At 39.4% G+C, this 27,288-nt stretch overlaps 1 protein-coding gene across 1 annotated transcript; it reads left to right on the forward strand.

The window, feature by feature from the left end:
- The first annotated feature begins 1,565 nt into the window (after positions 1-1,565).
- LOC143292020 (uncharacterized) lies at positions 1,566-27,288 on the forward strand. Its single transcript, XM_076602186.1, has 15 exons — positions 1,566-1,634; positions 2,162-2,229; positions 3,811-4,007; positions 4,593-4,763; positions 5,747-5,979; positions 9,438-9,617; positions 10,543-10,666; positions 11,535-11,715; positions 12,021-12,105; positions 13,846-13,948; positions 14,569-14,705; positions 17,882-17,997; positions 18,453-19,500; positions 20,947-20,995; positions 27,190-27,288. The coding sequence occupies exons 3-15, from the start codon at positions 3,975-3,977 to the stop codon at positions 27,286-27,288; spliced, it is 2,559 nt and encodes an 852-aa protein (XP_076458301.1). The 5' UTR covers positions 1,566-1,634; positions 2,162-2,229; positions 3,811-3,974.

Genomic DNA, 27,288 nt, shown 5'->3' on the forward strand with positions numbered 1-27,288 from the left:
CTTTTACTGAGAGTAGATTTAAGAAAGTAAGTCTTTGTTGATAACTCATATTCTTGCATTCTTTTAATTATTTAGTTTCCCATCTTTGGACCCTTTCTATTGCTACAGATTGTCGCTTAATGTTCATCTTGTATCATATTTAAAACAGCCTGCTGTGTGGTTAAACTAAAACAGATTTTGAGTTCAAATACTGTTAGAAACTGTTAAATTCTTGTATAGATTATCATTAAGGTCTTTGGTTAAATGTTTTTCTGCCTTTTTAACATGTCATTTTAACTCTTTCCATATGAACGGCGAAAGAGACGACGTTAACAGCGTTTCACCCCAATTACCATCATCAAAATATTGCAAGCGAAAGGCTCTTATACTGAAGAGGTGAATGTTGACAAAGAATACCACAATTCTGACGACGGAAGCTAAAGGTTGGGTCATTCAGACACCCACTGGACATCCGAGGGGTCTGTGTAGATGAGAAGAGAAGACTGGCCGTACTGAGTGAGTTAAGTTCTCTTGGCATATTTGGTCATGTCCTTTTTTTTTATCAACAGGACATCAGTATTACAGTTTTATAGTTTACACTGTAAATCTTTTTTAGTTTTTTATTATTGACATTTTTTAAGCCAAGCCCAGTGACATTACTGTGTACTGCCTATGCTGGCACGGGTAGATGGATACTCTGTTGCTGTAATGTTAGCATTAGGCCAACACTGAAGTTAATTCAGTTATAATCCATTAGAAAGAGAAACAAATCAGGCAAGAGTTGCTACTTATACATGATATGTAGTATATGTGTTAAAAAGATTTTCCTATATTTCATTGCGTGCAGGTGCTTTGAAAAACGTTTCAAATGTGTCAAGGGACAAAGGAGTTTCAATCAATCCTCGTCCTCGAACACGAAGTAGTGTGACCATTCGACATCTCCCACCTGAGATTCTAGCTCGCATCTGTACAGGACTACATATTTCTGACTTACTGTCAGTCAGAAAGGCAAGTTTGCTTTTGTGTGTGTTTTTTTTTTAGTTTTGCTTTGTGTTTTTTAGTTTTGTGTTTAGGTTTTTGATCTGGTTCTCTATTTACAGTTAATATCTTGTACTTTTTATATCAATTTTAGGTTCAACAGAGTATTAAAAGATACAAAACAACTTCATAAAGTGCGGTTTTATCACTTGTTTTTATAGAGGCCATAGATTTTTTTTCACAATATATTCTGTGAAGGAATATAGCTATTTCAATTACTGAATTAGCATTTAAGAAAAGAGAATCTTAAGCTACAAACAAACAATGATCTTGTGTACCTACTGGCATTAATTCTATTCATAGAATTATACAATTTACTTTTTTGTCATTAATCTTTCAGAGAAAAAAAGACCAACTTCCTAACTAAAACTCATTTCAAACTTGGCCATACTGGACAATTCAGTTGTGCTGGTATCTTCAATTCATTTTAGATTTTAATTGTGCATCTATAGATACATCTTATATATGAAACTCCCAGTTTGACTTTGATCCATTTTCTTTGTTATATAGGTGTCAAAAGCGTTCAGTGAGATGGCTGATAAGTACTCTTTATGGACCCATGCAAGTTTCTTCAAGTCATGGCCAAGTACAGAAAGTACTCATCATATTTTTTGCAAGTAAGTCATACATATTTGCAGTCTGGTGTAGAACTTACTATTTACAACTTTATTTGTAACTTTATGCACATTTATTTTCCTTTTGTTACCAGTTACCTTTGATTTGTTTAAATTGTAAACATGGGTTAGCAGATGTGTCATGGACACAGAAATACCATCAACATTTATGCTAACATTTGAGGAAACAGCTTTTTTAAAAATATATAATATTCTTATGAAGACATGTCAGCTAATTAAACCTCAGCTCTATATTTTGAAAAATCTTCTTGGACAAGACACTTTTCTCTATAATCAAATTCTAGCCCAGATAGGACAGCAGTTGTCTCCTCTGATGGTCATAGTTGGACACAACTATCATACATTATCTTGTGATAGGATTCTTTTCACTCAAATCCTGTGTACGTAGGGAGCTAAGATCATGGACAAGAATGAATAATAATTGGATATTGCTGGGCGATGATTTTTTTTCTTCTCTTTTTTGAAGCAGGGCTTTACTGGATTGTTATGTGCATTTGTGTGTGTTGCAGAGCCGCCAGTCACTCTAACTTTGAAGCGCTGGTCAAGTTAGCATTTGCAAATCTGTACAATGAGCGATGTGAGTTCATGGTGCCTCAAGAACAAGTTTACCACTACTTTCTGTTGCTACTTTTGTTTTACAGATTACAGAATACTTTATTATCTCAACAAGAGAAATTTATTTCTGGTGTAAAACACATAAACAATACACGGAAATCACAGGCATTCAACATGTATACATAAAACACACAAAATGTTTAGATGGCAACCTATGCGTACAATAAATAATCGCAGTAGATAACAACACAACAGAAACCTTTAAAAGGTAACTTATAGTAAATCATACATTCATCATCACAGCCACATACATGTGCAACACAAAATCAGTTAAAGGATATGAATAAAACGGGCATGAAATAGCATACTAAAAGTAGACATAAGACATAAAAAGATTATGATAACAGTGCAGTTCAACAATACTTTGATTTAAGATGTCACATTCCACAAACACACATTCTGGCATCCATACATTTAAAAAAAAATTTTTTTTATCACAGATATGATTATCAGTTATTGCTGTTTAACAGCTGAATTGAGGTTGGTATAAAGCTGCATTTGGTTCTGTTTGTTTTAAATTTTGGGACACAGAACCATTTGCCTGAAGGTAAGAGTTGGTAATAAATTGCCGGCGTATGGCTGCTCACTTGAAATGCAATGGCTTTCTGTATACTCTGACATTGTACAGTTTGCTTAAACTGTCCTGTCTCACTCCCATGACCTTACTGCACACATTCACAGTCTTGTAAAGAATATTCTTATCCTTCACAGCTAGACCACCATGCCAGCATATAAAAGAGAAAGTTAACACATTCAATAAAACATCTATAAAATCCTTCAAGTACTTTCAAATTAACTGATGTTTCTGAGTTCCTGAGGACAATAGATGCAAGACTGGCATTTTTGTGTGAATATAAGTTGTATTAGGAGTAAAATTCAGCTTATGATCAATAATAGTTCCTAGGTAGTTATATGCACAGACATACTGTGGTACAGGCTTTAAGGATTGGACTGGATTGATTAACCACCCACAGAGGTGCTTGTTTTTGTTTTGTTTTTCTAAGTATACATAGCACCACCTCCTGATTTCCCTGTGCAGTCATCTTCATCTTGGGCTCTAAAATGAACTAAATTGATTTGGTCACAATCAAAATTCATCATATGTGCAGTTTTTTTATTTGTGTATTTTAGCCCTCCTTACTTTGTCATTTGCCCACTTTCTTTCTGTCTTGCTTTTGTCTCCATTACACTTTCTTAATTTTCATGTTAAGTCATGCCATTCAGTTGACACAATGCAGCCATCATAAATACATTCATTTCAATGATAGATTTTTTGGTTTGAAATTAATTCAAAGAGCACCTTCACAGTTTTATTAGAATTATGTTACCATATCTGATACAAGTGCATAGCTTCCCAACTCTTATCATGTATCTCTCTCACTTTCTCAAATAGAAATAGTCATAATTATACTTTAGCATACCCATCCTCCAAATCCACATATCTTGAAAGCTCTGCAGGCCTTTTGTTGACTTTAAGACACTGTAATTATTTGATGTGTTCATAACATGTTATTCAGATACTTATGACTTGTTTCATGACCAGTGCCATGGAAAGAGAAGGAGATATCCATTGAAGAGCAAGCCAAGAAATCTGCAAAGTATTTCTGTGAGGCAGAGGCTTTGTCTTCATCCACTTTCACTTGGGTTTTTCTCCGCCCCCCATGGACCACTCAAGTCCCAAGCTGTAAATTCTATGTTGTCCAGTCCATGTTGGAACACACCAAAACAGATATGATACAGGTAAGTCAAAATGATCCAGCTCTGTGATGGATTTCATAGAATGCATCCAGCTGCCATTGAAGGTGGTTTGGTTTTTTGTTCATTTGTTTTTTGATGGGTTATTTTTGTGTTTTATACTAATTATAGCATTTTCTTTAAATAAGTGAAAAAATATTTTGTGAATCTTAAGTCTTCAATTGTTCAAGAAGACGTTTTCTGAATTTTGTTAAGATTTGAAAGGAAATTTTTAGTTTTGATGTTTTCAAAAATTAAGGTGGAAGTGCCTGCTATTTAAAAAAAAAAAAAAGAAGAAGAAGAAAAAAAGCTTATGGTAAAAGTCACTGCAGTATTTGTGCATAGCTTAGGATTACAGCATAATTTTAGAAATATTTCTTTTGGACCCCCACCCTCTGTTGGTCACACGTTTATTAAAAGGACATTTTGGGGTGGGGGTGTGGATGTAGGATGTTGACATATAACAGCCCTGAGAATGATCCCATATGATTTTCTACCACCATGCAATGACACTCAAGAAGAAGGAAGGTGAACTTTCAGCCTCACGGTTGGTTAATTTTGTTATATAAATGTGGTGTTGGTGGTGTGCAGACATTCAACATGAACAACGCCAGCATAGCGATGTGTCTAGGACGCACCATGGCGCACATGGAGTACCCAGATGAAGCAGCAATGTTTGTGATGCAGGCAGCTAGCCTAGGTCTGCCTGAGGCCCGGCTGTGCCAGTGGGTCAACAAGCATTCACAGGCTCTAGTTGATGGAGTATGTTTTCATGCATACATACGTTGGAGAAAAATTAATTGTAGTGTTCACAAATCCACAAACGCAGTCGAAAATCAACACACACACATGCACACAGCACCACACCAAAACCAAACTACTCACATACACACATGGACACGCATGCACACACACCACGCACACGTACACCACACCACAGCAACAGATATAGACACACACGCACACAAAACAACACACCACTACACACACATCACATCAACAGACACACAAAACACAACACACCACTACACATGTACACACAAAACACACCACTACTCAAAAACACACACACTTTCTGTCTAAAAACACGTCTGAAAAGACATCAAATGAAAGAAAACTGGTTCAAAGTCAAAGGTTACATTCATATTCCATGGATATGATTTAATGTGGTTGTGAATATATTGTACACATTGATAAAGTTGGTCAAGGAGACTGGTAACATTCAGAAAAGAAAAGAAAATTGGGCAAAATCTGGCAGTTGCCTGACAAAGCTGCCTCCAACTTATGTACAGTCCATGCACATGCTCAGTGATATATGCACAAACCTAGTACTGTAATAGTCATCTGTTTGGAAAAGTGAGGCAAACATTTGCAAATTTATTGATTTAGTGCAAACAATATGCATTGTTAGATTCTGCTGGAAAAAAAAGATTTGTTTTTGTTTTTCATCAGTATTGAGAAAAAAAACCCAGTAGATAAGAAAATCTGTAACAAAAATGTTACTGAATACTGCTTAACAAACAGTACAGTTTGATGTCACTGGAGTGGTTATGTAAAAGTGTAACTTGCATTATTATAGTATGCTGGTTTTCTGTATTGTGGTGCTTCACAAAATCAAGATGAGAGCTGTGTTGTATTAATTATAGCACTCCTTTTTGTATGGCAGTTAACTATATCCTTGCAGGAACTGGATTATATCATACTTAATAGCACACTTTTTTTTTCTTTTTTTTTTTTCACGGCAGTTTACAGATTCAGCACAAGAGACGCAAGCTATTCGCTGGTTGCGCAGTCTGGTGTGGGAGTCGGCAGATGTGTGGCCCCGCCTGTTCTTGTGTAAGTGCTACATGAAGGGCATGCTAGGAGGGGTTGACAAGTCCAGTGCTGTGATCTTCACCCGTCAACTGTTCCAGTCGTCCCGCCCCGTCAACGTCACCCATGTGCTGTCCTTGCCACACCTCCTGAACAGTTCCATGAGGTACTGATAGTGGTTGTAAACTGGGGGTCTTCTGAACAGTTCCATAAGGCACTGATTGTAGTAGTAAATAGGCGGTCTTCTGAACAGTTCCATGAGGCACTGATAGTGGATAGTAAATAGGCGGTCTTCTGAACAGTTCCATGAGGTACTGATAGTGGTAGTAAATTAGGGGTCTTCTCAACAGTTCCATGAGGCACTGATAGTGGTAGTAAATTGGCGGTCTTCTCAACAGTTCCATGAGGCACTGATAGTGGGTAGTGGGGGTCTTCTGAACAGTTCCATGAGGCACTGATAGTGGGTAGTAAATTGGGGGTCTTCTGAACAGTTCCATGAGGCACTGATAGTGGGTAGTAAATTGGGGGTCTTCTGAACAGTTCCATGAGGCACTGAAAGTGGGTAGTAAATTGGGGGTCTTCTGAACAGTTCCATGAGGCACTGAAAGTGGGTAGTAAATTGGGGGTCTTCTGAACAGTTCCATGAGGCACTGATAGTGGGTAGTAAATTGGGGGTCTTCTGAACAGTTCAATGAGGCTCTGAAAGTGGGTAGTAAATTTGGGGTCTTCTGAACAGTTCCAAGGGGTACTGATAGTGGTAGTAAATTGGGGGTCTTCTGGACAGTTCCAAGGGGTACTGATAGTGGTAGTAAATTGGGGGTCTTCTGGACAATTCTGAGGTACTGATAGTGGTAGTAAATTGGGGGTCTTCTCTGAAGAGTTCCATGAGGTACTGATAGTGATAGTAAATTGGGGGTCTTCTATCCAGTTCAGTGAGGTACTGATAGTGGTAGTTAAGTGGGGGTCTTCTGACCAGTTCAATGAGGTACTGATAGTGGTAGTTAAGTAGGGGTCTTCTGACCAGAAGTATAAGATGTGGACAAAATAGTATGTTTCGTGCAATGAAGAAACCAGTTCATCCTTTCAGGCACCAGTCTGCCCAACACTAAAAACAGCACGCACATGCATGCGCATGCACGCACAAAAAACCCCAACAAAAACATGAAAAACAGTTCATGAAGTCGCCAAGCATAATCATGCAATAAGCAAAACCAATACACTGCGCATCCAGGCAGGTACCAAGCAGACTGTAATGCTAAAACAATACATACACACACAAAAACAGCACATGCAGACACCAAGCATAATCACTCAGTAAAGTAATGAATACACCCATTCCATGCAGCCATCAAGCAGGCTGCCACATGCTAAACACACACGCAAGCACGCACGTGCGGAATTCTCCCCTTAAATGAAATCGTGAGTTAGCAACAGCAAAATTCGCTGTGAGATACACTTCATTGACAGAAAATTTCATTGCTGATGAACTGATAGTAAGATCTGACATTAATTTTCCTAAAAGAGCTAAAGCTATTTCATCACAAGAAACATTTGGAACCTATGTTTTAAATTTGTTAAAAGAATCTGATGTTGACATGAAAGAATTAGCTGCAAAACCACATCATACTCCTGTTCCATTTTGGGAAATGTTGAAATCAGATTTTGATAACAGTTATTTTGAAACAAAAAAGGAAGAAAACATGAGTATCATCTTACTAAATTGGAAAACATCTTTCCATATTCATGGTTGAGCTAATTGCTATAATACAAGCTCTGAACTACTTAGTGAGCCATCAAATAGTTTTGAAAATAGCAATCTTTGTTGATTCCAAATCAGTACTTTTATGCGCTAGAATTATTTAGCCTTGAAATAAGACCTGACTTAGTTATTGAGGCAGATCATTTGGTACATTGTTTGAGGATTAAATGTACTGAGATCAGTTTTTGTTGGGTGCCTTCTCATGTGGGCATTCATGGCAATGAAACTGCTGATAAAGCAGCTAAAAGAGGAGCACAAGATTTAGAAAAATCGACAAAATTACATGTCCATCTTTCTGTAAAAGTGGCATACGCTTTGTTAGAAAAATGAGCATGAGGTTGATTTCATAACTGGTGGAAGGAAAAGTTTTTAAAACATAAAGGGACATTATTCCCCGAGAATATTATTTAAAAAAAAAAAGATACCGATTCCATCAGCTTGCTATACAAGATTAATAACCTCTACTTTCTTCTGTATAAAACTTGATACCCTGAAGACAAAGTATAGTAAAAAATGTTACATGCATCTGTGTTCAGCAGTTCAGCTTGCATCATTGTTTCACTGTCAGCAATTACGTACCTTCTTGCCCAAGTATTTCAAAGAGAATAACTATTCTGCAGATGATTTTTGGAAAGTTATTTCTGAGGAGGTTCTTATGATCAAACTTTCACAGGCATTAGTTCATAGCCATATTTCTACATTCCTTTAACGTACTTCAGAATTGTGTTAATAGTTTCTGATTATTATTGAATTGTTGCTGTTAAGTGTAATTGCATATTAGTTACGCATTTTTGGGTAGTTTTCTACCTTTTCTGTTTTCCTCTTCCCTCTCCCCTACCCCCACCCGTTTTTTATTTATTTATTTTTTTATCGTCTGATATCACTGATAGTGAAAAGACGCTAAACTAAAGAACGAACACACACACACCACACCACACCACACCACACCACACTACATGCAGTCACCAAACATGATCCACCACAGCCATCTTACCCCACTCCTACTCCACACATACACCAAGTCCACAAACAATATCCACAATTAATTTACCTCTTCATCAAAGTCACAACTATGTTTACAAGACAGATAATGATCATACCTGTTAAAATGCACAAGATAGCCAGTAAAACATTAGTGAATGAATTAGATTAAAACTTTAGTGAATAAATTAGATAAACTAAAGTAAAACATCACGTGAGGGAGTGCATGGGTGGCTCAAGCTAGCCTGTAATGCTTGCATAAGAAAAGAAGACAAAGTAGTAGGATGGTTAATTTGTGTTGTATGTATCTGAACCAAGTAGGTGGAGGAACAGGGATAATTGATGTTTTCTCTGTACCTTTCTCACCTTATCCAAGACTAATATCTCTATCTTCATTATGACCAGGGACCTTTCTAGGTTAATATGATGCATACACAATAACAGATTTTGTGTAGAGGCAGACTTGGTGCTTATGAAAATATAAATTTTCCAAGCAACCTTTTGTTGCTCGTTTTTTTGTGTGTGCATGTGTTGGTTTTTCTTGTTTTTTGTCATAAATGATTCTTGTAAAATTTATATCTTTTAACTTTAAAAAAAGGTGCCCTAACACCTACAGTTTTTTTTACATCTTTTTGTTGGCTGTCTGTGTCTTTGTGTGTCTGTGAGACTTTTCCTGTGTGATGTACTGATGTGTGGCTTTTCCAAGGTAACATTTTATTTAAGGTTTTCATTGTGGAAAAAATTTTTTTTAAGTGAACGGGTTAAAACCCTCTGGAGGCAGCTGCGTGTCAGGCAAGTCCTAGTGTTAAAAAAAGAAGAAGAAAACAAAATACAAAAAAAAAAAAGGGAAAGAAAAAAACAGAAAAGAGTTGAATCACTTGCAGGCGCCTGTGTGTGAGGCATGTGCTGGTGGACTGGCTGGCGGAGGTGGCCTCCAACCTGGGACTGACCACCCTGCAGTTGCTCAACACGGTGGCCATTGTGGACCGCTGCCTGCTGGCCCGAAGCTTCTGCCGCGCTGAGATACAGCTGCTCGGCATCTCTGCCATCCTCATCACCTCCAGGTAGGGTTCAGGACCAGGGGGACCTATTTGACAAGGCGCATTTGCACACACACACACACACACACACACACACAAAACACGCCACACCACGCCACAGAATACACACACACTCCTCCCAACCATAATTAAAGGCCTAACACAGTGTATATTAATGAAGCGTTGTGAGCATAACGGTGATAAGGATTTGTTACGAAGGGAGGAGGGCGGTAGTGTATGTGTACATAGGCATACACGAGTCCAGAATTAGATTTAAGAAAAGATCTGAGATGAAGTTGCTGCTGCTACACACACACACACACACACACACACATTCATGCACACACACTCACACACACACACACACACATATGACATGTACACATAAATGAAAGTTGTTGAATGGCATTTACACTGAATTTCTGGATAGAATGGCAGTGACTTAGTGTACCATTGACAGTGACTGGTGGAAGCAGGATGGTATTGCAGTCTTGAGGCACAATGACAGCTTTAGAGGTAAGAGTGTGGGATAACAGTGAGTCTGCAGATAAGGCAGTGGTGACAATTGAGAGGGTGTCCTGATTTGCTTATTCCTGATGCAGCTGTTTGTGTTCTTGATTCACCTACTCCTGATTAACCTTGCCTTGAAATTTGATTGGTGATCCAGATTCACCTGTTCCCAGTATGTACTTGTGAGCAGGCATACACGATGATGTGTTAGGCACATGCTAGTGTGTGTGTGTGTATGTGTGTGTGTTTAAAAAAGAAAAAATCTCACTTCACTGGATTGCTATAGTGTGTGTGTTTTAGGGAGAGATGCTGAAAAGGTGAAACAGGGAGGTGGTGGCAGGATCAGAGTAGGCTTATCGGGAATAGGCAAATCAGACCTGCTCCGGTTAGGGCTGTGTAGACAGGAGGGCAGGTGATGAGTGATTGGTGTGCTTGACAGGTACATGGCAGATGAAATCCTGACCATCCGAGAGGCAGCCTGGTACACAGACAACACATATACCTATGAGAATGTGGTGGAGATGGCTGGGGACATCATCAGCATTCTCAAGGGCAACATCAGGGTTGGTGGAAATTTGATGATTTTGGGGAAGTGGTAATGTTTTTTTGCAGTTGTAAAAGGCAGCTTCTTGTTTAATGGTGCACACTTTGGGGGGTTTTAATTATAAGAAGTGATGGCAAAAATTTGTAAGCCACAATGCTGTGAAGGCAGGTTTTAAATTTAAGAAAGGAGTTTTGTAAGAAGAAATCTTTGGAATGTCACTTACATTGTAAGGGTTTCTTTGATGAAGGGGAAATGTTGCTCCTTGAAAAATGAATACAAGCAGTAGTTGAGAAAGACATTTTGTGCATTGAGAGAATTATCACTTGTATTTATAAAGGAATTTTCTCTGTATCAATGATTGAATATTAATAGATGACAGTACATGTGTGTCATTTGTTAGGAGGAAAGAATTGTATTGAGTATACTTGTCTTTGATTTGTTTTACTGTTGTTTTTTTTTTTAAATGAAACTAAACAGGGCTACTTGAATTTTATTTAAAATTAATCTTGGAATTGATAGATGCTTCAATTTTGAAAAGCTTTGTATACAAGCGCACACTGTGTTTGTGTGTGTTTCATCAGTCTTTCAGGTTAGCTTTTACCTTCTCCTGTTGCTTGTTATTTCAAGAGGGTAAATACTGAAATACTGGTAAGCAGGAGGGAGTTCAGGCTCCTATTTCTTAAATTTTTTTCTTCTTTTTTTTCAAGCTGTTTTGGTCATTTAACATACTTCTTTTATCATTCATGAATGTGTGTTTTCAATCTTTTTTTTAGTTTTTTTTTCTTTCTTTCTTTTATTCCTCTTAAGTACTCTTTCTTCTGGAGTCTTGTCAAGCTTTTTTCTGGCAATGTGGTCAGACATCTGAGCTTTGCTTCGCATGGTTGCAGCAAGTGACAAGCCACGACATGCGGAACGTGCTGGAGCCGCTGTGTGAGCTGGATGAGTATGGCCTGTACCTGCTGGACTACATTGAGGAGATGTGCCAGCTGCACTCCCACATGACCACCTACAGCCCTGCCATGGTGGCTGCTGGCTCCATTGTGGTGGCCCGCATCCTGCTCAACTTCTGTGAGTTTGGTTGGCAGCAGTCGTCATTTGGCTTTGAATTTAGAATTTTTCAAAAATTTGATTTGATTTTTTTTTTTCTTCTCTTTCTTCAGACTTGTTAAAATGTGTATTTCATGAAATTTCTTTAAGTATTTGGTTGCATAAGAAAAGTTGGATTGAATATATTTTTCCTAGTAGCAATGATAAACCTTTTTTCCCTTGATTAAAACACAAATACTGTATGGTTATAAACATATTGTTTTTTTACCATGGAAAGCATAATGTCAAAAATTTGTTTGATGATGGCGGCAGATGCAATGTTACAGCGAACGCCTGGCCCAGCAAACTGGTGGAGGTGACTGGCTTCAGTCTGGTGAATCTCACATCCTGTGTCCTGGACATCAACAAGTGGTGAACAGATAGATTTGAGGAGGCATGAAGGAGGGGGGGTGTGGGCGGGGAGGGGGACATATGAGACTAATGTCATTCTTATGCCTCATCCAATCAGCTTCATATAAAACTTTACTTATTCAAGTTACAGCTGTAATGTATGTGTCTGTCAAAAGCAGCAAACTTCTAACATTAATCAATATGCTGTTGAATTTTTGTTCTTTAACACTTGAAAAAAAATTATGAATTGTCATTCATACAGTACTGAATGCTTACTCAGTTACCGTATCTGTATTTGCCCAAGAAATCAGTTACTATTTAAAGCAGCATTCTTGGTTTCCATTAGCCCATTTGTTTGTGTATTACTTTTATGCACATGGTATCTGATAGGCTATTTCCTTCCTTGTAGAATTAATTGTAATGACAGTGTGACAGAGCACAAAATGCTAAATAATCTGAGATTAAAAGGAACATTATGATTTTCAAAATCTCATAAACAGGGCTCCCACTTTTGAGTAAATTCACAGATTTCAGCAAAAAGGAAAAATGAGGTTCAGTGGTGAAAATTTTTCAGCGAAAAAAATTCAGCTCGTGGCATCTGCAAAATCAGCTGAAGTGAATGTCTTATTTGCTTAGAGTTAAGAGTTATAACTGGGAATATTGTTACTGTGGGACACTACAGAAGCCGTGAAGGTGAAAAATTCGAAGTGCTGATATGTATCAATGCCTTTTTCATCCCTCTAGATGCTAGATCGGAGGTGCTCTGTGTGAATTGTAGAGTTATGATAATGGTAGTAAAGTGCTATAAATGTGCTCCGATTTGCGTCAGATTGCACAATTTTGAATGTTTCTTTCAATTTTTACTTGGGGACTCTCATAGAATTTCAGGGATTTTCTATTTTTCTCAGTGGGAGCCCTGCAAGGATGAACATCAGTTTATGGATCATTCAAATCTAATTTTGTTTATAGTTTTAATAGCAATATATAAGAAAAGGAGTGACAGTGGAGAAGGTGGTGTTGAGTGTTGTAAACCCAGTCTTTGATGCTGTCACTGTCGGGTGTTTTTATGATCATGTAACCTTCATCGATTTGATTTTTTTTTTTTACTCACTTGTGTAAACAAAGTGAGTCTATGTTTTAACCCGGTGTTCGGTTGTCTGTCTGTGTGTCCGTGGTAAACTTTAACATTGACATTTTCTCTGCAAATACATTGTCAGCTGACACCAAATTTGGCATAAAAATAGGAAAAATTCAGTTCTTTCCAGTCATCTTGTTTAAAAAAAATATTGCACCTCTGGGATGGGCACAAAAAAAAAGAAAAAAAATAGAAGCCTAATTATATGCAAACTGCATTTACTGTTATATTTATATTTTTTGTATTCTCTAAACTTGGCACTTTGACCTCTTATTCTGACACAACAACAAGAGGAGTCATTATTATCATTTTTTGTTCAAACAGGAACTTCTTTTGCTCAGCATGGAAGTTTTATTTATTTTGCGAACGTTTTTGGTGCAGATAGTAAAAAACAGAAATTACTCTGTAATTAATGCTAGGGGACTTAATTTATCACAAGTGAGTCTTGAAGGCCTTGCCTCTCTTGTTTCCTCTTTGAAGGATGAGCAAGTTAATCCCCTTTGTGCCTTTTGGCACATAAGGTCACCAGGGGAGATCTCCACTGTTGCCTATTTTGTGCTGTCTTAGCAAGCTTCCCTCAGGTTCATCTTCCCATAATGAATGTAGCAATCTGGCTTGTCTTGCAGCTTGTTGGAGGATGTGCAGTACGATGCCCAGGACAGTCCCATGCAGGCTGTGTCGTCACGTTTCACAGGAGAATACAGCCTCTATGACTTGTCTGAGATAAAGGTACTGTGGTTCACTTGTTGGAACTCTTTTCAAGCCAGAGTATGTTTCTTATTTTGTAAAGCATGTGGTGCCTGAGATTTAAAAAAAAAAAAAAAAATCCACCACTCGCATTTATTGTTACACATTCCTAGTATCAGCCACTAGCAGTCGAAAGGAAACTTGTCTTGCAGGTTTAGGTTGTTGTTAGTGGTTCTGTGTTACCTGATAACAAGTAGGATAATTTGATGCCAGTTTCAAATCACTCAAACAGGAGGCAGGAATCAATGAAAGTCCTAGGTGATTTTCAGACCTTCTGGACTTTAATATATAAAATGTGTAAGGCATTAGAATAGAGGAGACAAAACTAAACTTAAAGCATATTATATAAGGCTAAGAAAGGAAGTGAAACAGCATGTATTTCGATGTGTTATTTTTCTTTTCTTTTTATATTAAACCTCTAATTCTCGCTTTTACTGGGGTGGGGGTAGGGGGGAATCAGTGTAGGTTTACTTTCGAAATGTTCAGGTGTGGGTTTAAAAAAAAAAAAAATAATAATTTTTTTTTCTTGTCCTTCTTTTCTTTCTTTTCTATCATCCAAAAGAGGACTTAGCAAAGCATGACAGCGTGTTGTGTCCTTTCAGCCTCTGAGTGACCAGGAGCTGCGGGACAAGCTGGGGGTGGTGAGCCATCAGGAGTGCAGGGCCCGGTCCAGGATGAGGCTGCGACAGGCACAGGAGCTCATCTGCTCCCCGTCAAGGGGGAAGCAAGGCAGCTGGAGGTAAGGGCCAGGGGGCAGTGTGTCATAGTGAACTGTGTGGGGGTTTTGTTGGGGTTTTTTTTGCCATTCAGATTCCTCATCTCTGTGTTTCTTGTTAGTATTTTTAGGTAGAATCTTATATAATTAAAAAAAAAAAAAAAAAGATTATATAGCTGTTGATCTGTTTTATTAGGATTCGTCATGTATCTTGTTAATATTTCAGGAAGAAGCTTGTTTTATGAATTTATAGCTGTTGATCTTTTTAAATTTTTATTTTATTTTTTATCGATGTTCATTATCCATGCTCATTAGTATTTCAGGTAGAAACTCATTTGTATATGTCTAAAGTGGTTGATATGTTATTTGCTGTTTTAGATTCATTATCTATGCTTCTTCCTTTTATTTCAGGTAGAAACATATATAAATTTGTAGGTGTTGATCTGTATGTGTTTGAGATTTGCGTTGATTAAAATTCATTATCTATACTTTTATTAGCATCTCATATCGAAACATATAAAAATTTTACATCAGTTAATTGTTGTGTGTGTTTGAGATCTGTTATCTATGCTTCTCATTGATATTTCATATGAAATCTTTTGTAAATTAATATCTGTTGATTGGTGTGTTTGTTTGAGATTTACTGTAAAGTTCAGTCTATAAGCCCCAACTTTTTCTCCCAGCTGCAACGTCCAGATCTTGTACGGTGATGACACCTTTTTGAGGATTATAAAGTACCGGGGATTGTCACGACACCACTATGCTCTGTTGTTATGTTGCCTTCTACTCTCCAAAATCATCAGTTGTACAATTGAAATTTTGGAAGAGGTTCAGGTTAGTGTGCTAACTGTTTACGTTTTAAAAATCAAATCCAAACACATTAAAGCCTTCAGATCAGCATTTAGTTATACTCTGCTCAAGCACACAACACCCTCATCATACCGAAAGCACAACATAATGCCTACGATGCAGCCCTCAAATTCAAGGCGATCGACCTAGCAGACGACAGTGCAAGCGACAAACCAGCAGCGACCTCCACCTTGTGTTCATGTTCATCAAGTGAAAGCGAGGCTGAAGTCAGTGACAAGATGGTGGAGGAAGCTGTGCTGGTTCTCTTTAACCATTATACACCTAACCCGCCCAATGCTGCCTTGCAGTGTAACACCCGACAATGCCCGGTACCGCCGTCTAAACACATGCTTACTATGGACGCAGCCATTGTTGTTTACATAAACGAGACTCATGAGATTCACAGCCTCATTTTCGGCACTTCCTGCCATGCATTTTGCACTTTTCAGAGTCCGATTTGCTTGAATTTTGACAAAGTTGTGAATTTTTAAAGTTGCAAGACGAGTTTGATGATTGCCAAAAGCTGAAAGCCGGTTCTGAAGATGATTTTGAACGGTTAAAATGATTTTTGCATGAGAATCTTGTAAAAATCAATTGAACTGAGTGATCTAGATATCGACTGACCGAGTTTTGCCGACAATGAGAGTGAAGTTGGTCACTTGAATGTGAATCAATCGCCGGACCTCCGAAATCATGGCTCAAATGCTGGACCTCCAAAATCGATACTGTCAGTGAGTTAGTCTTGATTTCACTGATATTTATTGGCGTTCTGCATGATCTTCCTGATTTTGCTTGTTAAATGGATTAGTAGCGTAATCTGAACGACTATTCTGAAGATGATTTCTGCATGAGAATTTAGTAAAAGTCAATTGTACTGAGTGACTTAGACATCCACTGACGGAGTTTTACTGATATTGAGAGTGTAGTTGGTACTTGAGTGCGAATCGATCACCGGACTTAAGAAATCGTGAATCAATCGCTGGACCTCCGAAATCGTGAATCAATCACTGGACCTCTGAAATCATAAATCGATCGCCAGACTGTCGGAATGGATACTGTCGTTGATTGCACTGATACTTACTGGCATTCTGCACGATCTTCCTGATTTTGCTTTTCATTATGGAGAAATTACATGAGGTAGGTTTGTTGTTTGTTTTTGTTTGTTTGCTGTTGTTTTTCTCCCGACCATCGTAGGAAAGCACACCATCCTTCAAAATGAAAAGAACATAAAAATCAGCATGTTCATTAGCATGTTCATTGTTGGAATTCAAGTTGAGTAAGAAAAAGAATAAAAAGAAGATGTGTTAGAAGTCACTGCAGACCAGATAAACTTATTTCAAAGAAAATCATACTGTAATTAAAAGAATTTTTTTCAAAGTTGACTATCAAATTTGACACATTTATTTTTTTTTAATGTAAATACAAAGCAACATGAACCTGGAAACAAAAATTATTTTGCAACTTTATTATGTGTAGAATGCAGGAAAAATAAACATGTGCAACAAAAGAAGGTAATTATATTTTTAATCAATGTTTATAATTACCCACTATCGAAAATCACCAGAGTTATTTGCCTTGGCATGGGATTTCAAGGGTGATTAGTGCTGAGCGTCCTGGGGGTAAGAGGGTTAACTCGGACACTGAAAACGAAGATTTCAGTGGATTCAGTGAGCAGGACAACGTGGAATAAATGTGACTATCCCTAAATTATGGATCTTATTTTCGTGTGTTTATTTTTTTTTGTGGCACTAGCAGTATTTTCACTGGCTTTTCTTTGTGTTGTTTCCGTTTGTGTTTTATTTCATGAACTACAGTATTGACAGCTTTTTTGTAGTATTAGTATGTATTCCGGTACCGGTAATAAGTGCGGCTTATAAGCCAGTGCGACTAATGTGTGTACAAAATTCAATTAAAAAAAATATATATTGGGTGCGGCTTATATACCAGTGTGCTCAATAGACTGAACTTTACGGTAAGTTTTATTTGGATTCATTGTGTATGTTTTTGTACTTTTTTTTTTTTTAAATAGTGTTTCAGGTGGAAGCTTGTATTCATAGCTGTTGATCTGTGTCTTTGAGATTTGTTTTGATTCATTTTCTGTGCTTCTTGTTAGTCTTTCTGTGGAAGTTTATATTGTAGCTGTTTATCTGTGTGTAAATTAAGTTTTATATATGTGCATGTTGTTATGGAGAAAATTGGATTCAAATTGAAAACTCTGTTCTGAAGAGGTAACCGATTTAATGTGCTGTGTTGAATGTCTTATTGTACAATTTTGTGCATAGTAGGTGGGTTGGTTTTTTTTTTGCTTTCTCACTCAGTTTGACAACAGATGAGTGCTGCTCATTTTGCAGGATGTCCATGGTGGATCGACCAAGCCGAGAGGATGCTTCCACTCCCCCTCTAGATCTTGACACCTCTAGCTATGATGATGAAAATGATGAGGACAGTGACCCCTTTGATCTGAATGGTTAGGTGGCCTTCTCGTCTTTTTGTCTCACTTTTTGGTCTCCTCACTCTCTTTTTCTCTTTGATCTCTCCCTTTTCTCTCTGTGTGTGTGAATCATGCTAATCATGCAAAAAGTTTACGAGAAATGATTCCATTCCAATTTTACAGCATAGTCAAGAAGAAACAGTCACTTCAGGACTGTGAATCATGGTCCTTTTTTCAGAAAGCTTTATAAAATAATGCTCTAGATCTAACGGGTTTACTTGAAATTTGAACAGCAGACACAGCTTTAGATAGGACTTTAGGAGTCAACCTGAGTGGGGGGAAGGGGGATGGGGGGGGGGGGGGGGGGAATCATTGACATTTGCTTCTCAAGGGATCATATGAATCTGCATCCTTCTTGTCAGTCTGCAGTGCAAACCATTTCTGCCACAGCAATTTGTGAAGTTTTACATATTTTGTGTATTTTGTTTCAGAATCCTTCTGTAGCAATAGAAGCGAGGATGTGGAAAGCGAACTCAGGACAGATTCGTTTTGTGAGCTGTCCTCTGAGCCAGATGGAGCCTCAGGCGACCTGCCCAGCTCCAACCCTCCCAGTTTCATCTCGGGATGCTCCCAGGCAGCCCTGTCCTCGCCCTACATCACCATCAACATCTCCAACTTCCATCTCTCCACCAGCTCTTCCTCCTCCTCAGGAATCGGCTCCTCCAACTCTTCCTTTTCCTCCCAGCCTGTGGGCCCTGCAGGGTCCGGGCATTGTGAACAGATAGCCAACAACTTTGAGGAGGAGAATTCCTTGGGATTTTGCACTGAGATCTCACAGGATGAAGAGGATGGTAAAGGTATGAAACTAGCAGACAATAGCACACTACCGTTTCCCATCATGGAGTCATGTGTTTTGGACGAATTGAATCATAGGAGAGCGCTGTATGACCCTGAGCCAATGGATGTGGTGGAGGACTATGGGGTTCTCAATGAAGCCTTTTGTGAACAAGACTTGGAAGAGCCATCCACTAGTGCACAGTCTCAGTTTTCGTTGAGCCATTATTTAAACACATCGCAGAGCACCAGTGTCAAAACCATTGCCCAAGCTGCCAGTCCGTGTGTTGAGGGGTTGAAGTATAATGTAGACAGTGCTGACGAAGTTATGCCTTACCCAATCACTGTGCAGGGTGGTTCACCTGGGTTTGGTAACAACACGTTGGGAAGTGAAGCTAAAGTGATGAACAGATCTCCGAGTGTTTTTCTACCCTTTGTCAAAGACTGTGAGTTTAGCTCTGCTACCAGTGGTGCGGTACAGAGCCCGGCCGGTGCTGCCATGCACTGCCATGTGTCCTTGGGTTACCCAGTGCCAGAGTCTGGCCACAGTGCCCAGGAACACAGCTTTGTGCTAGAGGGGGACAGCGCAGCCATACGTCGTAAGAGCCTTCGTTCCAGCACCAAAACATCACAGCAGTTGCACGAACATTCCACTGCAGGGAGCCACTGTAAAGACTTTTGTCATGAACACATGGATGTGTGTGCGTCAGAAAGGAGAAATAGGTCATTTGGAGGTGAGATTTCAGCTGTTCTACCCAGTAATAATCATGACCAGATGGAAGAGGATGTTTGTGAGGATGTGCCCCCATCAACTAAAAGGAAAAGCCCCCGCTCTGTTGCTCAGATAATGTCTCCTGCTTCCTTGCGAACCAAGAGGCAAAGACGCCATTCCTCCAGTTATCAGCACCACTTCTGAATATGTCCATTTATTGATCTTTTTTCCTTTTTTCTTTTTTTTTTTTATTTGTTTTTTGTTTGAATTTGTTTTGATTTTTTATATGACATGCATTTGATTGTGATGTAGATTTAAACTGGAAAGTTGAAATGAAATGACCGTTAACTCAGTAAGTGTCTTGCTTCAGTCTGATGTTTTTGGTCATCTATTCCAGACCCCAAATTTCGTGAGATGGATTGCATTTTTGGACCTTTTGTTTTTCTTTCCCATTACGTGTGCCTGTGTGTGGAAATTTTAAAGCTGGTTTTTGGAAGGCAGATGCATGGTAGAGCTCTCAAAAAGTGACATCCATGTGGATGTTCTGTGTGTAGTAATATGTGTTGCCCAGTTTTGCATAACACCTGTGCGTGTTGAAGTCAGGTTTCCTGACGAACCAAGTCCACCAGGGGAACAAGTTGTTCCATGTGAGTAGCTAGTATTTATGATCAGTTAAACATTTAAATGTTGTTCTTGTTTTTTTTGTGTGAATGCAACATTGGATAAACAGGAAGGGGTCTCTTTTGAAATGCTGTAAAAGTGGTTGGCTAGCTCATTTGATGTTATACATGGTTAATTGATTTCTTGTTGCACTTAATTAAATCAACACTCATCCTAGATCAAAAGCTTCCTAGTATTTTGGGGGATTTTGAGTAAAATGCATTGTTGTAATTCTTTTGTATATGGATAGGTCCCAGAAAGTTCATATCCGAACTGGTGGTAGTGGCAGTAGGGGTGGCAGTGGTAGTGGTGGTAGTAGTAGTGGTGGTTGCTTATTAGTTGGTTGGGTTTTGCGTAAACCACTTATTAGAACTCAGCTATTTTTGCCAAGACAAGTGGTTAATGTAGATTTTCCAGTAACATAACTGAATTGGTCTTAAATCGTTCTTCTAAAGTTTATGCAATTTTCGTAATATTACTGTCATAGTAATCTTGGACTTTTAGGCCTGTTCTGTTCTTGGTGTTTTTCTTTTCTGCCTGAGTCCATTGGGACAGCAAACTGGCAGCATCCCTTCACCAGACTGCAATGGCATCTTGAGTTAGCATGGACACTACAGCCCATTTATTCCCTTTCGCTCCACCAAATTGTTTCCCTTTTCCTGGTCCAACCACACCCTTTTGACCCTCCCCCAATAACGCCCTATCACCCATCTTCAAATCGTCATCCTTTGTCGCAGTCATTGTTCAACTTCATCTAGTGTGGAACTTCATCCTTCCAGCTCTTCCACCAACCCCTTTGACAGTGCCGCTCACCGTCTGCTGTCAGGGGTAGGTGAGAGAGGTCAAGATTCGTAGTTTGTCCCAGACTGGGTCTGTCTGCTGAAACGGGTACCAGTGGGGGAGGAGGGTAGGGGTGTTCATTAAAATGTGTACATTATTCACACCTTTGTTTTATTTAACACACAGTTACTTTAATTTTACAAAACATGTATTGAATAAACACTAGTAGTAGTAGGCCTCCTTTGGTCATGGCTGACCACGGATAGAGTATATCTGAACTAATGTCTAATTGGGCTGTCTGCTTGGACCAAGCAGTGTCGCCTGTGACTGTAGAGACCAATGCAAGAGAGACGTTAGATTATTTTTACGAGTAGGAGGAGGACGATAGAGACAACAGAAGATGATTGAGTGACCGGGAAGACTGAGAGTGACTTCTAGCATTTCGAAGGTATCATGTGGAAAGGCGTGGTCATGGGAGAAGGAGAGGGAAGACTCCAAGATATCTCTGTAGACGGTGGCGATGCCACCCCCACGAGACAGTCGAGGAAGTGACATAGTTTTGTATCCAGGGGGGGTCAGTTGTTTAAGTTTGGGTTCGTGACCTTGTGACTTTAACCAGGTTTCTGTAAGAAATATGATATCAAAGTTTTTTTCAAAAATAAAATCAGAAATATAGTCAGTCTTTTCATCAGGGCAGACAGATTGAGCATTGAACAGACAGGCATGAAAGAGATCAGAGGGAAGGAGAGAGGAATCTAATGGTGAAGCAGGTGAGTCAGGCAGACAGACAGTGGAAGAAGAAGATGGTGACTGAGCAGTGGAGAACAATGGAAAGGAAGAAAAAGGTCCGGGAGTTGAGACCGGTGTGGCAGGAGTAGGAAGCGGAGCAGAGGCTATCACTGGCACGGGGGATACATTATGGTTTGGAATATTGTCATCAGAGGGGACAATGTCACGGGAAGTAAAAATGTTAGCAGCAACACGTGTGTTGAGGTTGGAAGCAGCACAAACAGTGCCGCATGAAGTGGATCTGTCAACATTAATTAGGACCCGAATGTAGACTTTGCCTACAATGCTGAGAAGTGAGATGCCTCTGTAGTTGTTGCAGTCGCTCCTTTCGCCCTTGTTTTTGTACAGAGTGATGATCTTGGCATCCCGCATGTCCTGCGGTACAGCCCCCTCATTCCAGCACTGACAGAGGACTGTGTGCAGAGGATGCAGAAGAGTAGTCTTGCAGTGTTTAATGAGGTCTGGGGAAATTCCGTTGCTGCCAAGGTGCTTTGCCTGATGTCAGGTTGTTAATGGCCTTGCTGAGTTCATCCTCAGTTGGCTCTGCGTCAAGTTCTTCCATGACTGGCATGCACTTGATGGCATCGAGGGCTGAGTTGGACACCATGTTTTCTGTGGAGTAGAGGTCGGAGTAGTGTTCCGCCCATCTCTCCATCTGCTGGCTAGGATTGTTGATTACTTCCCCAGTGGAGAATTTGAGGGGGGCAGTCTTGCTCTGTGTTGGTCCCAGTGCTTTCTTGATGCCATCATACATCTCTCGGATGTTGCCTCTTTCAGCAGCATTCTGTATCTCTTCACTGAGCTCTGTCCAGTTCTCATTTGCACATTGCCTGGCGTTAAGCTGAACCTTACTCCTAGCGGCTCTGAAGATTTACAGGTTCTTTTCACTGGGTGACCGTTTGTACTCGGTGAGTGCAGCGCGCTTGGCCTCAATACTGGGAGTCATCTCTGATGATTTGGCCTCAAACCAGTCATGGGACTTTGCAGTTTTCTTCCCAAAGGTGGCCATAGCAATGCGGTACATGGTGTCTCGTAGCATTTCCCATCTTTCTGTGGCAGAGTCTCTGGGCTGAAATGCATCAAATTCTCTCTCAAAGGCTACTGTGAACTGTTCTACAAGGTCTGGCTGAGACATCTTGCTGATGTCAATGCGAGAGTTCCCTTGTTTTTTTGAGCAGTGGAACTCCTTTGGTTGCAGCCTGATCTTGCAGCATACCAGAGAGTGGTCTGTGTTGCAGTCTGCGCTGTGGCAAGAGCGAGTGTGGAGAAGGTTTTTGATGGCAGCTCGTCTTACTAGGATCAGATCCAGTTGGTGCCAATGTTTTGAGCACGGGTGCCTCCAGGAAACTTAGTGTTGGGGCTTCGTCTTGAAGAAGGATTTGGCGATGCACAGTTCATGGCAGGTACAAAACTCAAAGTAGTCGCTGTACATTCTCATTCATTTTCCCCACTCCAAAGGAACTGAGACAGGAAGGCCACGAATCGTTGTCTGCACCCACTCTGGCATTGAAGTCGCCCAGGAGAGCAAGTTCTGTCCTGGGGATGTTCCTTATGGTTGATGCGAGATTTTCATAGAACTCATCCTTGGCGTCTGGAGAGGCGGACAGTGTTGGAGCATATGCGCTGACGAGAGTGACATACCCTTCGGAGGTGTTGAGGCGGAGAGTCAATAGTCGTTCTGAACCATCGCTGCCTGGTTCAATCATGTTCAACAGGCTGTTCCTGACTGCAAAGCCTACTCCACACTCTCTTGGGGCATCAGAGCTCTTTCCTTGCCAGAAGAAGGTGTAGTCCCTCTCCTTTAGTGTTCCTGAGTCAGCCAGCCGTGTTTCCTGCAGAGTGGCAATGTCCACATTTAGTCTCTTCAGCTTGCTGTTTATGATGGCTGTCTGTCTGGCATCACTGATGTCTTGCAGATCTTGGGAGAGCCCAGGCATCATTGTCCGGACATTCCAACAGGCCAGTTTCATTGTTGATCCGATTTTTGAAGTTTTCTTTTTACCTGGTGCGGAAATTAACGACCTGCTTGTCGGATATTCTCCTAATCTTCATACACCCATAGAAGAAGGCAGGTCGTGGCGGGACAGCACCTAATGGGCTGGGGACTGCCCAGCTTGGGTGGGCGGTAGCTGTCCGGTGGGACATGAGGGTCCCTCCCATCAAAAGCAACCACTAGCGTCGGCTCTACGCCAATTGAGCGCTAACTTATAACCGGTAACTGTTGCTTCACATGTTGTTCCGACACTAGTGCTAGTAGCGAAGCTGGAGTGTCTTCTCCAGGTTGTAGGTGCAAAGTGTTTGTGGATGGATGGACAGATATAAGCCTGGGCAATGTAATATGGAAGACAGGCTGTTGCCCATGGCATGCAGCTTGTCCCCCCTCTCCACCTCGCTGACAGATCCAAAGGAACAGCAAGGAGGCTGCTATGTTTTGGTGCCAGCGCGGCAGCAGGAGGTGCCGGAAAGTGACAGAGTTTGCTATCCAACCGCCTTAGGTGCCCCGCACTGGATTTTCTGTCAGGGTGTACTCCCTTAGCTAGGTGGCCGCAGGTAGCTCTCCAGAGGTGGCACCCTTTGATGGGTCATTTATTTCCACCAGGGTGTCTAGCCACCCTCCTCCTCCTCCTCCTGAGAGGACTAGTGGGGGTGCTGGTTTAGTCACCAGCAATTCGACCCTGTGACAGGCAGTACTGAGATCCAGGTTACCAGTAGCAGATATATCTATCTGACCTGACTGCATAAACACTATGAACAACAAAAACATTGTAGATCTTAATTTGGGTGAAAAAAAGTGAGAATGTGAGTGAAATCAATGATTTCTTGCCGCCATTTTGTTACATGAAGTTCTGCATCAGTTTGTTTTGTGAATGATGAATAAAAATGGCAAATCTAATTAACAAACTATTATCATTTGAAAGTGTTGTGTTGAAAGTAAAGTCTGTGCATACATTATGAAAAGCACACAGCCGTTAGAAAATAATTAACCTTAAAAATTTGCATCGTGGTTGTAACCCTAAGAGTCAACACATCGGTTGTCAAAACTTCCATGCAGATAAATACAAATGTGCAAAAGGCTAGACTGATTTCATACTGACAGAAATCTATGACACAAATTTAACATATTATACTCTTTTATTTGTTCTAAAAACAACAAATATGTTGTGTTAAACAGTTTAAAGTGTGATCGTTTGGTTAGTGTCAACAACTTGAGTAACCAAGATTTCTCTTGGACTATATTTTATGTCATACATAGGCTTTTCAAAGCTTCAAAGAGTTTCATGATCGTGGAAGAGCAGCCCTTGTCTTTGTATCAACGCTTGTGATTGACTGAAAAAAGTGTGCCAGCTGTTAAACATGATGGTGTCCAGCACTGAAGAGCTGGTTACAACCGAAAAAATCGGCTATCTTGCACAAGAGTTGATCACAGTTACCAGCAATATTCAGCAAGTCTGAATGTTGTATGCAGGTAAGAGGCCATTTCTAGTGTTCGATTATATTCTTAATACATTCTTAATATATTCTTGCTTGAAAGATGTTTTAACGAAAAATCTGAGCCAAGAATTGCCTACTCAAAACCATGTGTGAGCAAAGGGGTAAGATCTTGAAATCGGATCTCAATATTTTGTATTGATTGTAGATCACTCTCATATTAACAAGTTGTGTGATGAATGAAAACTGTTTTGTGATTAATATGAAATTAACAGTGATTTGGTTTGATGCCATTTATTGATGTAAATTAGGCTGTATTTCATCAAGCTCATGGTCGTAAGTTGATGTCACCGTCAAGTTACAACCAAAAAATGTGCAGATAATTTTACTTTATTTCTAAGTTACTGAAATCTTAGCAGAGTTCAAAGTTACAGAAATACTCAGCTTTGTGCTGCCAAGACCAGTCATCAAGCAAATTATTTTCTTGTCAGTAGCACATCACTTTAACAAATGGAAAACGATACATTTGCTATCTTGGTCGCAAAGCTGACGTCCGTGATTGGTGTTGAAATACGAAAGAGAGCTATGCAGAAAAGCTCACTTGATTTTTATTTTACTATGATATTAGTATAAAGTGCCAGTAATTTAGTAATTTCATGAACATTATTTTCTGTTGTAGATTATTTAAAAAATCGGAAACGATACATTTGCTATCTTAGTTGTAAAGTTGACGTTACTATAGTTGGCATCAACTAACAAACTTGAGCTGTTCTGAGAAATTTACTTGATTTTTTGTGATTTATTGCTGTATTAATTGAATTAAGACATACAGAGTTTTGTTGTTTTCAAACTTGCCTTGACGAACATTTCCACCTCATTATTTTAAAAAAAGAAAGAAAAATGGTAACAACTGTCTAATGTGGGATTTTTCATGCAAATTTTTTTCATTTTCTTTTAGGTGCTGAACTATCTATGTTGAGCACATAAAGAAACACAAGAGGTGCAGATCAAGCGGCAGAAAGGACATGGAAAATATTACACTTAGCCGATAAAGAATATATTCCATGTGTCGATGAAGATGATGTGGAAAGATAATGCCAAATCCCGATATCAGTGCCTGATAACACTTGTCTTTTTTTTTTCTTTTCTTTTTTAATTTGCTACTCTCAACTGTTTCTTTTTGTAAGAAAACTGACACAGAGTTGATTGAATAAGTGCTTAATCAGTAAATTGTATTGTATCTGATGTCTGTGTTACAACCAAGACAAAAAGTTAACTGCCTGCTCATGTAACACAAGTGCAGTTAACATGCTTATTTTTTGTCATGCCTCTCTGATAATGTGTTTCTTTCAGCTGATTTTAAATTATCCAAATGTAAATAGTTGTTTGTATGTGATTTTTTGTCATGCCTCTCTGATAATGTGTTTCTTTCAGCTGATCTTAAATTATCCAAATGTAAATAGTTGTTTGTATGTGATGTCCATGTTACAACCAAGATAAGGCATGTGACGTCTGTGTTACAACTGAGATATAATAAAATTGATTGGCTGCTCATTGAGATCTAATGTAATTAGCATGTTTTATATTTTGTCATGCCAATGGCAGAAATGATATGATAAAAAGTGTAATGTAAATAACGGTCTTCTGGCTTCCTCAAGTGTGAAAAAGAATATTGTGTGAATGTGTGAGGGTGTATGCAACCTGCATAATAAGATGTAGAACATACTTGCTAGTGGTTTACGAAAACCTGTTCCTATTAATGTCAAATATGCTATGTTATCAGTTTTGATATTCATTCACCAAATAGAACAGTAAAATCAATAACATTGCAGTACAGTTTAGTGTCAACGTTACAACCAAGACTCATGACACATGCCATAAACAACACCATATAGAAATATAAAAAAAGCAATCTCTTGTTCCAATTCACTTATAGAGGGAAGGATAAAGTCATGATCTACAGTGTGTGATGGGTTTTGAAGGCAAAATAGCAATTTTAATTTTTTACCCCCATGTGACACAAGTGGTACGCGTTTCGGGAGACCGACCCCCCTCACCTTCTTTGCCTCATGTTCCAGCGGCTTCTGATTGCCATTGAGGCCGCAAAGGACAACCATCATTGA

This window comes from Babylonia areolata, chromosome 18, assembly GCF_041734735.1.
Source record: "Babylonia areolata isolate BAREFJ2019XMU chromosome 18, ASM4173473v1, whole genome shotgun sequence".
NCBI lineage: Eukaryota > Metazoa > Mollusca > Gastropoda > Neogastropoda > Buccinidae > Babylonia > Babylonia areolata.